Source organism: Otolemur garnettii, unplaced genomic scaffold (assembly GCF_000181295.1).
Source record: "Otolemur garnettii isolate 467f Iridium unplaced genomic scaffold, OtoGar3 scaffold00100, whole genome shotgun sequence".
NCBI lineage: Eukaryota > Metazoa > Chordata > Mammalia > Primates > Galagidae > Otolemur > Otolemur garnettii.
This window is the reverse complement of record NW_003852495.1, coordinates 5516676-5531964: the sequence shown is the minus strand read 5'-3', so window position 1 is coordinate 5531964 and position 15289 is coordinate 5516676. Positions and strand designations below refer to the sequence as shown.

The following is a 15289-nucleotide window of genomic DNA, read 5'->3' as shown; positions in this document are numbered from 1 at the left end:
ACCTCAAATGGCTCAGATTTCAATGTATTAAAAACTAGAAGACAATCTCATCTTTTAACACTATCCACCCCTGTCCTTCCACTGACACCAACCTCCTCTATGGCTCTCACACCAGCACATTCCAACTTGGGGCCTTCCCATGTGCTGTCGCTGCCACCTGCAAGCTCTTCCTCAGCTACCCTGGAGACTCCTGCTCCCTACCTTTGTAGAGTGTGACCTTTGCAGTATAGTCCTCTATTTAAATCATACCCACTACACCCTGCTTTTTTCCTCCATAGCTGTTACCTTCTAACATATATTTTACTTATTTTGTCAACTGTCTTCCTGTCATAGAATGTCAACCCCTGGAAGACAGGGACTTCTGTCTAATTTTGGTCAATGCTGAATCCCCAGCACCTAAAGGTGTTGCTCAGTTACTTTGGGTTGAAGATCAGTGTGATGAAGGGAGTTTCAGGGGTCGGGGGGTGGTCCAGGGTACTCTTAGCTTTGGCAGAATATGAGACCGGGCTGCAGGTATGGGTTGGGGCAGAGGGCTGACAAATCCTGGCAGTGCTTTCTTCCAAATGTTGTATTGGGAGAGGTAGTGTCCAGGTGACCAAATGTGAAATTCTTGACTCCTGTTTGGGCCCCTCTTCATGTGCACAGCTTCTGCAGAGCCCCCTGGGCTTGAACCCAGCGCAGCTGCCACTGGGCTAGAGACAGGCCCTGGCAGAGCTCCCCAGAGAGGGCAACTTGGCCTGGCTGCTCCCACCTGGGGAAGGGGTGGCATCAGAGGGAAGGAAGGTCTGGCCCTCCACACATCCATCCCCCACATGACAGCCTGCTCCTTCTCACCAGCCCCCTGCTTGAGTCCTGAATTTCTACCCAGCTAAGTTTCCCACCTCCATCATGTCCCCCTCTCACCAGTCCCCCACAGTCTCCTGCAGCTCAGGGATTCGCTCCAGTGTCTGTTTCAACAGGTTCTCTAGCTTCTTCAGAGCCTGCCCCAGATTCTCCTTCTGTTCCTTCTCCTGGGATGCCTGGCTCTGCAGCAGCTCTGGAGGTGAAAAACCCGGCAGGCAGCACTGAGGCCTCTGGCTTGCTGGTACCTTGCAGCCCATGTGTCACCAAGTTCCCACCTCATCTTGACCTCAACATCTCTCCCAAACCTGTCCCGGCTCCCAGGTCCTCGTCCTAAGGGCAACCCCACCGTCCCTGAGACCACATTCTGGATGCCTGCCTTCCACCCTCCCCCAACAGCCCATTCATCAGTCCATTTGTCCCAAGTACTCAGCTTCCCCAGCCTCTCTTCCTCTCCACTTCCCCACTGTCCTCTTCAGGCTCCCATCTAGGCTGTAGGCCTCAGTTTCCCACTCTGCTCCACCCTCTACATGGCAGTCAGCATGATCTTCCTGAAGCTTAAACTTGATCCTCTCCTTCCCCTGTTTAGAAACCTCCAAGCTCCTCAGCCTGGTATTTGAGTTTGCATTATATGGCATCTGCTCACCACTTCTGGGAAAAACTTGACCCATTCCCAGGGCGTACATGAGATATCACCTTTCCTCCTGGAAGCCCTTCCTACTGTTCCTCATGCCAAGGCTTTCTCCTTGGCCTGTTCCAGCTCTTCACTCTGGGACTATGACTGGGCCTATCCCTCTCCATGTGCCCAGAGCAGGGCCCAGCCCAGAGCAAGTGAAGAGTAGCAGCGTGGGCTGGGCACAGTGGCTCACACCTGTAATTCTAGCACTCTGAGAGGCCAAGGAGGGTGGATTGCCTGAGTTCATGAGTTCAAGACCAGCCTGAGTAACATCAAGACCTCATCTCTAAGAAATAGCCAGGTGTTGTGGCAGGTGCCTGTAGTCTCAGCTACTTGGGAGGCTGAGGCAAGAGAATCATTTGAGCCCAAGAGTTTAAGGTTGCTGTGAGCTATGACGCCATGGCACTCTACTGAGGGTGACAAAGTGAGGCTCTGTCTCAAAAAAAAAAAAATAAATAAATAAATAAAATAGAATATAAAAAAATAAAAAAGTAGCAGCATGGTCAGACCTTCTGGGTCTGTATCCTGACTGTATCTCATCCTTGCCCTGTGAGCTCAATCGTGGTATTTGCTTTTTCTTTAGCCACAGCTGCTATCAGGTAGAATTATCTGAGCTGCAGGATAGCGGGGCCAGGGGTGGACTGAAGGACTCTGGAGATGGGACCTACAGGGCTTGCTGACAGGTTGAAAGTAAAGGGTTAGGGAGCTGGGAGGTATAAAGGATAACTACAGCAACTGGATAAGGAGGGTAGGATAACTTACAGAGGGAGGAAATCAAGAAGAACAAAATTGCTTTTTGGAATAGACAGACCAATAGTTCTACGGTAGGTATGTTAAAGTTCAAGATGGTTGTGAGGGGAGGCGGAGATGCTGTGCTATGTCTTGATCTGTACTTGTCCTTCCGGTACGCTGCTCCAACCCTTGGAGCCCTCCACTCCAAGGCCTGAATAATCTCTTCTCAATTTGCTGACGGTGGCCCCAATTCACCTCTTCCATCTCTTTATCCTTTGATTCTTTGCTTCTACCATGGGGAAATCCCTGGCAATGGAAAACTCTCTCCTCACTTCCCATTAAGCTATGAGGGTGGAGCGTAGTGGTTCATGCCTGTAATCCTAGCACTCTGGGAAGCCGAGTTGGGTAGATTGCTTGAGCTTAGGAGTTCGAGACTGGCCTGAGCAAGATTGAGAACCCATCTCTACTAAAAATAGAAAAACTAGCTGGGCACTGTGGAAGGTGCCTATAGTACCAGCTACTAGGGAGGCTGAGGCAAGAGAATTGCTCAAGCCCAAGAGTTTGCAGTTGCTGTGAGCTATGACACCACAATACTCTACCAAAGGTGACAAAGTAAAACTCTATCTAAAAAAAAAAAACTACAAAAAACCCCCTAACAAATCCTGGCTCTGCCATTTGGGGAACCTATTAAGCCCCCTGCACCTCTCATGGGCTGCTGTGCAGCTTAGACAAATGAGTGAAGCACTTAGCGCACAGTGAGCCCTGTGCCAGCCGGGGAGGCTGACAAACCGGGAGGAGCAGGGATGCTGGGGGAGGGGGTGGGGCGGGCCTACCCTGGGTAGGTGGTCCCGACGGTAGGCTGTTCTTCATATGGACCAGATCCCAGCACCGGAGATTTCGCTGGTCCTGGAGGAACAGAAGGTCCTGGCGAAGAGAGGCAGTCGCCGGGAGAAGCAGCTCTGGTGCCTGGAGAAGGGAAAAGACAGTTACCTCGAACAGGGGCGGGCAGACAAGTCACAGGGGCCAAGGCACTCACCTTCCCTGGTGGCAGTCCCAGCGTATGGCTCAGGACTATGAGGCTGGAGCCCCTCGGGGATGCAGGGTGCAGCTGGTGAATGGACGGCAGGACTGTGGGCAGGGCCTTCAACCTGCGTGGGGCAGTCCGGGGTGGGTGGGGTACTGAGAGGAGGGCTTGGGTTTTAGAGGCTCTGGGGACCCAAGAACTTGGAGGCGGGTCTGGGGACCAGGCTAGGACTGGTGACCTGAGGGTGAGGTCTGGTAACCTGGGAACACTGGGGATCTGGGTGATGGTTTGGGAGGGAGTTCAGGGAGTGACAGCTACCCATGGCAGGGGAAGGGGGTGAGGGGGAGGCCCAGTCTCACTCTCCAGGGCTGTGCCGCAGCAGGGTGCCCAGCAGAATGTGGGGCAGATGCCGGACTTCTTCCTCCAGGCAGCGAAACCGCTCCTGGATCTGTGGTGCCACCGCCTCAGATGTGGGGACCACCTTTCGCTGGACTAGCGCCAGTGCCTGTGGGGAAGGAGAGAGGTTGAGGGGGCAGCCTAGTTTACCCAGCCTCGTCCCAGCTGATCCAGCCCCACCCCGACCTCTCCCAAACTCTCATCTCACCTCCCCGGGGCTCCGGCACAGGCGGGTCTTGCTGGCTGAATTTCCCTTGATGAGCAGGCGGACCTGCTCCTGGGTCTCCTCCTGAGGAACCAGGGAGCAGAGACTAGCTCCTTCCCACCTCCCAGCCCTCATTTGTGGCTTTGCACAGGTCTTGCTTCAACCTGGGAGTCTCGCCCTGGGCTCCCTTCTTCCCCGACTCTCGGAGGCTGTTCTTAATTTTTTGTTTTCTCATTTTGGATCATTTACACCAAAAGGAGGCCATTCTTGATCATAAAGTTCAAAGCCTCCACTTGGGCCCTTCGCCAGGCCCCGCCACCTCCGCCCCGCCGGCCCCTCACCACCAGCTGGCGCCAGTGTAGGATCCGCTGCTGTTTGGCCTGGAGCTCCCTCAGCAGAAGCTGCCGCTGCCCAGCTGCATCCTCCAGCTCCTGGCTCTGGGCACGCAGAGCCTTAAGCTCTGCCCGCAGGCCACAGCCCCGAAGCCCCAGCATCAGTGCCTGCCTGGGGACAAGCAGAAGATTGCAAAGGAGAGGAAGGCGACTGAGACCCAGCCAGGAAGGGAGATGAAGTCTGGAGGGATGCACAAGGGAGGACAAACCAGGGGAATGAACTGGGAGGGAAGGAGGACAGAAATGGAAGCCACAGGATGGAAAAAGTCCAATATTCCAAGAGAACTGGGAAAGACACAGCCTCTGCCAAGAAGGCCCTCACCTTTGGGATCCCAGAGTACGTCTCTCTATTTCTTCCACCAGGCCCTGGAGGCGCTGGGTCAGGACTTGTCGCTCCTTTAGGAGGGGACCCCTCTGGGTGACCAGTGCACCCACAGTCTGCCAACGCTCCTGGAACAGGAGTTCAAAGTCAGGGCGGGCATAGTCCATGGGGGTGAAGGGATCGAGTGAGTTTTGGAATGGGAGGGAGTAGAGTCCTGGGATCACCTGGATGAGATGCACCATGGATGGCAGGGTCTGGCTGGAGTCTGACTGGTCTGGTGCCTCGGGCCTGGGATAGAGGCAAAGCTGCTAAGGGAGCAGTCCTGGGTCCTTGCCTCCATACTTAAGAGTAGCCAACATCAGCTTGCCCACCACTTTGGGCATTTTCTTCTCCCATCAGCAGGTGTCCATGCCCCACTCACCCACCTATCTGCCCCACCCCAACAGTAGGACTGCCCCACTCCATACCCGGATATCTTCATATCTCCAACCCCATCCCCGTTGCACAGAGACTGAATCTCTGCCTCTCGCTCTGCAGCCAGGTGCTCCAAGGCAGCCAGGACGTGACCTGGGGGGTGGTTTATCAGCAGCGTCTGGTGGGGGCAGGGATGAAGTCAGGGCATGATTTGGGTAGGGCTGCAAGCGGAGGCTTCATGAGAATAGGGTTAGGATCAAGAGTTGGGTCTTGGCAGATGTGGCCTTTCCTGAGAGCCCCCACCCTCTCACCTCTGCTGTGCTAAGCCACTGCTGGTAGGAAGTTCCAAAGTGGTCATCATGAGGGATTCTGTGGGTTGGATAAGGACCCAAATAGTGTTACATGTACAAGACACAACAACAATCCTTCTATTTTTTTTGTATTAGTGACCACTCCCCTGGACAATTATCCTTCTAATTATTATCACCACCCTATAAGGTAAGGGCTGTTATTGTCTTCATTGTGCAGATGAGGAAACTTCATCTATGACTGCTAGACTTGAGTTCCCCGATTAGACCAACTTCCTGGCCTTGAGGCCTTTACATGTGCTGTTTACCTGGGACACTCTTTTGAACCTTTCCCCTAACTAAGACTTCTTGCCAGAGCAGCCCTCCCTCCCTGCCTTCTTAGCTGGGAGAGGCACTTCCTCTGGGGCTCCTGAGCCTGTCAGTCTTCCCCAGCTCCCAGAAGCCCATACCAGCTGATAGTCACTGTCTAGAATGGATCTGTCACCTCTTCTTCCCAGCCTGGAAACCCTGTCAGGCAGGGCTTGGAACTGACATAGCCCAGAAGCTCAGTGTCTGAGGAATAAACAAGTGATGTCCCCACCCCTAAAGCCCTGGTTCTTTGCATTGTCTCTGGAGGCTGGAGGACACTCACAGGATGCTGCCCCTCTTGGCCTGGGGAATCAGGAGGTTCTGCAGGAACTGGGCCCGGAGGGTGCAGGCTGTTCGGGTGTCACGCTAGAGAGAAGAGCACAGGGCATGAGGGTGACCTAGGTGTCTGCCTGACCCTGGACTCTCACCCCTTCTCCTATGGTCCAGGACTCTTACCAGGACCATAGGCTCCAGGCCCAGAGCTGCTGTCAGGGGTCCAAAAGTCACATCCACTTTGGCCTTCCTGAAGGGAGGAGTACAGTTAGGGCTTGAGTCCCTGGGAGGAGAAAACTGGGAGAACAGATGTCTATGCCTCATGCCCTTTCACTGCCAGCAAGGCTAATCAGAGGGATCAATAAGCTGGGATCCCAGGGGCCACTGGCACCTCCCAGCTAGACTATTGCCTTAGCCTACTCACTGGTCTCCTGCTTTTGCCCCCTGCCTCCTGTTCTAAACTCAATAGGCAATGATCCTGTTCAAACCTAAGGAAGATCATGTCCCTGTTCAAACAACCCTCCCAAACCACGTGATTGATGTTTTCTCATCACATTCAGAATAATAACAATGGTTAATAGGTATTCTCCTAAGCACCTTACATGATTTAACTCATGTAATTATTGTATTTCTTCTTTGAAGTTGGTATCAATATTATCCCAATCCTCTTAGAAACTGAGCACAGTGAAGTGAAATACCTTGCCCAAGGTCACACAGTAGCCGAGGCAGGCCATGGACTCAGTCTCAGAGTAAAATTCCAAAGCCTCCTTGGACCACCTCTGTAAGTTCACTTCCTCATGTTCTCCCTCTTGCCTGTGAAGCATGAGCTGAACTAGCCTTCTGGATCATTTTTTTTGCATACCAAACTCAGGACCTCTGCTCTTGCTATTCCTTTTCTGTGGAAATTCTTCCCCCAACTCAAATGTTATCTCCTCAAAGGCCTTCTCTCACTTTCCTTTCTATCATGTCACCTTTCTTTTTCTTTTTGAAACACAGTGAGACTCTGTCACCCTGGGAAGAGTGCCATGGCATCATAGCTCACAGCAATCTCAAACTCTGGGGCTTAAGTGATTCTCTTTCCTCAACCTTCTGAGTAGCTGGGAAGATAGGTGACCACTACAATGCCCAGCTTATTTTTCTATTTTTAGTAGAGACAGGGTCTCGCTGTTGCTCAGGCTGTTTTTGAACTCCCAAGCTCAAGGGATCCTTCTGCCTTGGCCTCCCAGAGTGCTAGGATTACAGGTGTGAGCCAGCACACCTGGCCCCATGTCATTTTTCTTCATGGCACTCATCTCCAGCTGTAATTTCAAAATTTGTTTGTTTCCTACTTTATGAACTGTCTTCTGTGCATCAGAGTAAAAGCTTCAAGAGGGCAGAGACCTGTGCTTTATTTACTCCTGTTTCCCCAGAGCTGATGTTCTAGATCTACAGTTGGCACCACTCTAGGCACTGGAAATACAGGTGACTGACATGAGAAAACCTCCTGGTTCTAAATCCTAAGTGTGGGAGCTCAGAATTCTGGAATCACAGAAGGGATCAAAGCCGAGCATTGGGGTCTCTAAGGAGAAAGTTTAGCTGGGTCACGCTGCCAGCCTGGGGAGTGCTGATCGCTGAGGCCTACCTCTCCATGTCCTGCAGGCGCCTGAGCTGGTTCTGCAGTCTCAGCGTGGGCTCTCGGAGCCCATGCTGCTGTCTTCGCATGGCCCCAGCTTTGGCCCGAAGGAGGAGAGCTCGACGCTGAGTGTCCTGTATGCTTTGCAACACCTGCTCCATGGCCAGGTCTGTAAGGGGAACAGAGGTGGCTGTCAGCACCTTTCTACAACATATTCCACTGACCCTCTTCCCAGCCCCATGGGTCACCCTGAGTCTCAGTCTCTCGCTCCATCAGCTCCAGACTCTGGTCTAACTCCTGAATCTCTGTCCGCAGGCGGGCCACAGTGGCTTCCAGTTCCAACTTCCGACGGACCTGGCAGGAGTAGGTATAGGGTAAGATGCATGGTTTGATCAGGGCTCTGTCTGGCTTGACTGCCTTTTATGGGGCATCAGGCTCCTCACCTGCCCAGAAGGTGGCAGAGAGTTTTACCAAACCAGTTTCTGTGTCTGACACAGAAGCACTAAGGCACTATCCTGGTCCACTCCTTCCTCCTGTTATTGCCTGACCCATCCTCCCAGGCTGTTTCCTGCCTGCGTTGGTGATACTATATCTCTATCCCAGCCCTATATTCACAAGTCCCCAGGCCTCATCTGGGCCCCTTAAACTTACTGGGTCCCACACTGGGCTCAGCATCTCTCTCAATCCTCTACTTTCTTCCTGCCCATCTCTGCTCACCAGCTTTGATGTCGTACATTCATCGTATCCATGTCCCTGCTTCCTGCCTCCCACAGTTCATGTCTGTTTCCCCCTGGATTGTAAGCTCTGCGAGTGCAAGGATCTTGGCTGTCTTGTGACCTGTCTATAGCCCTGCTGTGCGCTGGGCTAATGGCAGAAGGTCTGCAAGTCCTTTTTTTGGATAAAAGAGAACCTTGTAGCACATGCTTCTCACCTCTGGACTCTCCTGGTGGCCATACCTGAGGAAATGAGGCCAAAGTCAGGGGATGACTGGGGCTTCCAGAGGGGAGGGCAGGAAGTATGAAGCTGTGGGTGGGAACAGAGCTAGAATGGATTGGGGAAGACAGGAAGGGACAGCTTCAAGAAGAAATTACCAGAGTAGGTTTCCCCGAATCTTCCTGATAGTCCTACAGTAGAGAAGTAGAAGGAAGGGGAGTTAGTGTGTACTCATTTGGATCCCATCCCCTGCCCCAGCTCAGCTCACCTCTGACTGTGCACACGTTGCAAGACATAGGCCCAGATGTCAGCCCCCTGGCCCAGACACAGCCTGTGGGGACAGTGTGTAAGGGTATGTCTCAGGCAGCAATAGGGTGGAGGATCCTCATTCCCGGGGTGATGGTAATAGGGAAAATCTACCAAGGAGCTCATTTCTCTGGGAGGGAAGACCCATAGTTTTAGGGGCTAGATATTCCCACCTGGTGAGCTCTTAGTCACTGAGAGGTGAGTTTCTCACTAACCATGTGGGTATTCTTTTTGTTTTTTTAATTTTTTTATTTTTTTTTGAGACGGACCCTCAAGCTATCCCCCTGGGTAGAGTGCCATGGCATCACGCTCACAGCAACCTCCAACTCCTGGGCTCAAGTGAGTCTCCTGCCTCAGCCTCCCAAGTAGCTGGGACTACAGGCGCCCGCCACAACGCCTGGCCTTTTTTGGTTGCAGCCATCATTGTTGTTTGGCGGGCCCGGGCTGGGGATTCGAACCCACCAACTTAGGTGTATGTGGCTGGCGCCTTAGCCGCTTGAGCCACACGCGCCGAGCCTTGTTTTTTATTTTTTGAGACAGAGTCTCACTCTCTCACCCTGGGTAGAGTGCTGTGGGCATCATCATAGCTCACAGTAACCTCAGACTCCTCAGTTCAGATGATTCTCCTGTCTCAGCCTCCTAAGTAGCTGGGACTACAGGAACCCACCACAATGCCCAGCTAGTTTTTCTATTTTTAGTAGAGACGGTGTCTGCTTGCTCAGGCTAGTCTTGAACTCCTGAGCTCAAGCAATCCACCCGCCTCTGCCTCCCAGAGTGCTAAGATTGCAGGTGTGAGCCACTGTGCATGGCCACTGTGGGGGTATTCTCATTCCCTGGTGGGTGCTCCTTTTGTTTTGAAAAACAGTTATTTCCAGTCACTTCCCGAGGTGGGGGTGGAGAGGGGTACTGCCAGCAAGTGATGTGGGCCCTCACTCCTACAGATTCAGTTCCCAGGGAGGTGGTCATTGCTAACTCCCCAGTGTCCTCACGCAGTAGGACAAGGGCACCGGTGGTGAGGTGCTTCAGGTGAGGTGCCTTACTCTGGAGATCCCATTTCCATAAGGGGAACAGTCTTCATTAACTCCTGGAGGATCCTCACTGGTGCCACGTATCTCACTGTGGACGGCCTCACCACCCTGGTGGTGGAGATCACCACCAGGACGTTCTCATTCAAATCCAAGACCCTCTCTCTGAACATACTACTCCCAGGGTGGGGAGCCCTCAGTAACTCGGGGTCATTCTCAATGGGGAAGGGGGCATCGAGTTCAGCGCGGCCCTCACCTGCGCAGAGTCGATTCCGGAGCCTGGGCCGCCACGGGCGTCCCCATCTCTTCAGCCGCCCAGCGACCCAGTTCCCGCGCTTCCTGCACTAGCTCCATGACAGATCCACGGCCTCGGCGAGCGCCTCCCGCGCCCTCTTCAAGTGTGGCGCACGCCTTTGACGTCACGAGTGCGCCAGCAGTGAGGCCATCTGTTGTCAGGTAGACAGCTGGCCCCGGCGCTGCCAAGTGCGGGAGCTGTCCATCTGGTGATGCAGGTCTTGCTCCTCCCGGAGTCGTCTTTGGGTGAAGACAAAACGATGTAGACTAGACGGTGACGCCGGCTCGCCTTCCCTTGTTCTCCTGCTCACTGTCACCTGTCACCCGCTCACAGAGCATGAGCTGGGTGTGCGATGCCCCTGGAAGCCTGGGGCTGGGGTTCTGGAGAGCCCTCCAGGCTAGGACAGAGGTCTAGACGTGCTGTGGGAGTGGGTACGGCCCGGAGCAGAGGAAAACTCAGTCTCAGGCCCTGAAAAGTGGCAATATTTAGAGACCTTTCGATAAGATTCAACATGATTGCCTAGGTGTCACCACTCTGTCCCCAGTGTTCTGTACAGAGCTTGGTTCTCTAAACACTGTTGAATAAACAAATAGGGGGAAAGGTGGTGGGGTGAGGCTAAAGTTGGGTACCCAGGGAGGAGGTTGGAGCAGGATGAGGAGTGGTGGGTGAGGATAGCACTGGGTTAAGGTTAAGCTGCGGGGCAGGCAGGAGGCGGCTAAGCAAATGAATGGATGACAAACTTGACGGGGGAGGGGGCGCTTTGGGTGAAGTTCAGGGATCTGGCCTGGGGATTGATGGCACAGATTCTGAAATGGGGGCCTGAGAGTAAGAGCAGCTTTAAGGGAGATGCTGAGGACAGTGTGGGCCTCTATAGGAGCAGGCGGGGATGGTAGTGGGCATCCAAGGGAAGGTTCGGGTCTCTGGCCTAAAAACAAGGGACAGTGGTTACCACTGACATAGCAGGTTTGGGGAAAAGCTAAGAAGCTTCAAATGCTTCTCAAGGATTGAGAAGGGGAAGAGAGAGTGCCAAGGGCTGATGCAATCCAGGTGGGCTTCCTGGAGGAAAGATTGGCAGCTGTAAATCCTTGATGCCTGTTTTCTTTGGTCTGTATATTTTTTTAAATTTCAGATGAATAGGAAGTATGACTTGGTTACATAGTTTGCTTTTGCAAGGTTAAAGTCCAAGTGGTAATGTCCTTCTCCTATGAAGTGTGCCATATACCTGTGCAGTGTACCCATTGGGTGAAAACTTGCCCATTCCCTCTCCCCCCTTGATGTCTGGTTTTGCAGTAACTGCCATTTCCCCCAAACATCTCCATCCTTCTATCCTGTGTGGAGTGTTTTGTTATTTTTTTAAAATCAATTATATGCCATGTCTACCATGTGTCTATGAACTTTTCAGGGGCTTTGAACTTGTTTCAGACCTTTAAAATGTATTGGCTGGCTCTGCCCCTGTAGCTCAGCAACTAGGACGCCAGCCACATACACCGGAGCTGGCAGGTTCGAATCTAGCCTGGGCCTGCCAAACAATAATGACAACTACAACCAAAAAATAGCTGGGTATTGTGGTGGGTGCTTGTAGTCCTAGCTACTTGGGAGGCTGAGGCAAGAGAATCCAGGAGTTTGAGATTGCTGTGAGCTGTGCCATAACACTTTACCCAGGGCAATAGCTTGAGGCTCTGTCTCAATAAATAAATAAATAAAATGTATTGGCTGTTATGAGAATAAAAAGATGAGTTACAGACCAGGAGAAAATATTTGCAAAACATATCTTGTAAAAGATTTGTATCCAAAATATATAAAGAATTCTTAAAACTCAACAATAAGAAAACAGACCAGGCACAGTGGCTTACACCTATAATCCTAGCACTCTTGGGAGGCTCAGGTGGGTGGATTACTTGAGCTCAGGAGGTCAAGACCAGCCTGAACAAGAGTGAGACCCATCTGTATTGAAAATAGAAATACTAGCCAGGTGTTGTGGCAGGTGCCTGTAGTCCCAGCTACTCTGGTGAAGCAGGAGGATAGCTTCAGCTAAGGTGACCAGATTTTAACATTGGTAAAGCGGGACAACATGGTGGGGGGGCAGGGGTGGGGCAGAGCAGGGCCTGACCAGAAGGCAAACTTTGATAAGCGGTTCTCGATAATCACTTCTCAACAATTATTTGTTATTATTACAGTTTAACATTATAAAATTAACAAAAATAACATAAAACTATTAATAAAAATAAGATAAAACTGGCGAAATAGCCACATGGCAGCTGAAAACTGTATATTCCCTTCCTGTTCTCCCCCCTGTTCTGTGCATTCTTTCCAAAAGTCGGGACTTTTAAAAAACGCCACAGGTCGCAGGACAAATTGTTAAAAAGCGGGACTGTCCCTCCAAAAACAGGACGTCTTGTCACCCTAGCTTGAACCCAAGAGTTAGAGGTTGCTGTGAGCTAGGAAGCCAGGGCCAGAGTGAGACTCTATCTCAAAAACACAACACAACAAAACAAAACAAAACAATCCAATTAAATGAGTAAAAGATAGTAATAGATACCTCACAAAAGAAAATATACAAATGGAAAATAAGCATATGAAAAGATGCTCAGCATTATATACATGTCATCAGGGCACTGCTAATTAAAACAACAATGGGCACTGCTAGACACTTACTAGAACAGCTAAAGTCCAAAACACTGACAACATCAAATGCTGGTAGGGATGTGGAGGAACAAAACATTTATTGCTTGTGGGAATGCCAAATGCTACAGCCCCACTAGGGGTAGGGAACCTGTCGCCTTAAGACTTGTGACCGGCCTTTTGACTCAATCCAAATTTTACATAACAAATCAGTTGCATGAAAGTTTCTTATGAGTGGCGGGTGACTCAGGTGTAGCATTTTGCAGGGAATCATTATGACGTAAAGGAGACTACCACTCCATGGCAGATAGCAAAAATCTGTATTTCTTCCCAGCTTAAACAGCCGGTGCCACGTGAACATGTTGTAAATGAATATTCATACCATTACCTCACTAACATATTGTAAAAAACAGACTTTTTTAGTGAGACACATTCTTCTAAATTATCTATTATACTCAAAATAGGAGCCGTGAAGAAGCAGACTGTTAACTCCCTAGCCCACTTTTTGATAGACAGAGAAACTGCTAAGGGGAAAAAAGGCCGATTGTTCTCAGCCTCAAGCCATCTGGAGGCAGTATCTTAACCTTGCAAAACCACAATTTAGAGATCCTGGTGACATGCCAGTGATGTGCCTGCACACTTCAGCCCCCTGGTCTGGGCGCAGGAATTTTCCTCCTTGGTGCCAAGCCATATGGAGTTCTGCCTCAGTCTCTCCTGAATTGTGCCAGGCAAGATTTCTACATGCTCACTCTCAGAAATGGCAGAGACAAAGACATATATGCTTTTCACCTACATAAATCCTTTTATTAAAAGAGGTACAGCAGAGAAAGATGAAGTTTTTCTTGCCTACTTTGTGCTTAAAAAAAGGGCCATCTTGAAATAAGAAGGCTGCAGTTTCCCCACCCCTGAGATCAATTATTTTATTAAAAGAGAACAAACCAGTGCTTTATGTAAAGATTCTACTGTTGGCTCGGCGCCTGTGGCTCAAGCGGCTAAGGCGCCAGCCACATACACCTAAGGTGGCGGGTTCAAATCCCCAGCCCCGACCCGCCAAACAACAATGACTGTATTGAAAATAGAAATACTAGCCAGGTGTTGTGGCAGGTGCCTGTAGTCCCAGCTACTTGGGAGGCTGAGGCAGGAGACTTGCTTGAGCCCAGGAGTTGGAGGTTGCTGTGAGCTGTGATGCCATAGCACTCTACCCAGGGGAATAGCTTGAGGCTCCGTCTAAAAAAAAAAAAGATTCTACTGTTGAAGGCTATGAAGCTTTCTTTTCTATATGCTTTGTGAACTGGCATACCTTTGTTATTTTTTCTGTTTGTTACTAGCATGTTAATAAACTTTGACACAAACATAAGATTAATTTCCCTGTTTTTAACCTACTGGTTACTTACATCGTATTTCATATATGATATGGGTGAATATTAATTAAGTTTTAACAGGTAGAGAGTGTGAACATGGTGGACTCTTGTCATTCTTGGGTGGCCTAGGATCTGAATTGCTGTCTGGCAGGCCTTCACCTTCAAAGATAAATTCCTCCTTATACGCTGAAGGGAGATGGCAGTTATATGCTCTCCTTGTGTCCCTTGTAGCCAAAGTCCCGGTATAGTCCATCTGTATTTTATTTTAATGTTTTTTTTTTTTTTTTTGAGACAAGGTCTCACTGGGATAGAGAGCAGTAGCATCATCATACCTCACTGCAACCTCAGACTCCTAGGCGTAAATGATCCTCCTGCCTCAACTTCCTGAGTAACTAGGATTGGAAGTGTGCACCACCATGTCTGGCTAATTTGTTTAATTTTAATTTTTTTCTTATAGATAGGGGTCTTACTGTGTTGTCTGGTTGGTCTCACTCATACCAAAACACCTGTGTTTTTCCTTTGCCCTGGACCTGTGACATTCTGGACTGGTTCTGTTCTTAGTCATGACTAAATATAACACATGTACAATAAATCATCTTTTCTGCTGTGTTAGCTAAAGAATCAATCAAACAAAAAACTGAAAGGAGAAAAAGACAAATCCACAATTATAGTTGGATATTTCAATACCTCTTATCAACAATTGGTAGAAAAATTAGAAAATCAGTAAGGTCGCAGAATACTGGATTGGACTTAACTGACACTTACAGAACATAGTTCTCAACCAGAATACACATTCTTTTCAAATGCACCACAAACAACTGTCAAAATAGATCAGCTTCTGGGCCATTAAAACAAAGTTCAGTAAGTTTAAAAGGAGTAAAGTTATAACAGTGTTCTCTGTGACCACAAAGGGATTACATTAGAACTTAATACTAGAAAGATACCTGGAAAATTCCCATATGCTTGGAAAATAAATATTTAAAGTTTCTTTTGGTTGAAAGATGAAATCAAAAGAGAAAAAGTGCTTTGAACTGAATGGAAATGAAAATATAAAATACCAAAATTTGTGGGAGGCTACCAAAGCAGTAGTTAGAAATTTATAGCAGTAGGCTTGGTGCCTATAGCTTAACCGGCTAAGGCGCCAGCCATGTACACCTAAGGTGGCGGGTTCAAATCCCCAGCCCGGACCCGCCAAACAACAATGA

General features: G+C 50.0%; 1 protein-coding gene across 1 annotated transcript; it reads right to left on the bottom strand.

The window, feature by feature from the left end:
- Positions 1–408: 408 nt before the first annotated feature.
- On the bottom strand, positions 409–10218 carry HAUS5 (HAUS augmin like complex subunit 5). The gene is made up of 19 exons (XM_012809201.2): positions 10063–10218; positions 8744–8806; positions 8634–8666; positions 8474–8498; positions 7791–7896; positions 7552–7711; positions 6114–6180; positions 5941–6023; positions 5313–5370; positions 5055–5179; positions 4812–4875; positions 4588–4715; positions 4215–4377; positions 3877–3957; positions 3632–3777; positions 3285–3396; positions 3082–3214; positions 904–1036; positions 409–751 (listed from the first exon to the last, which is right to left on the bottom strand). The coding sequence occupies exons 1-19, from the start codon at positions 10158–10160 to the stop codon at positions 634–636; spliced, it is 1896 nt and encodes a 631-aa protein (XP_012664655.1). The 5' UTR covers positions 10161–10218; the 3' UTR covers positions 409–633.
- Positions 10219–15289: the final 5071 nt, after the last annotated feature.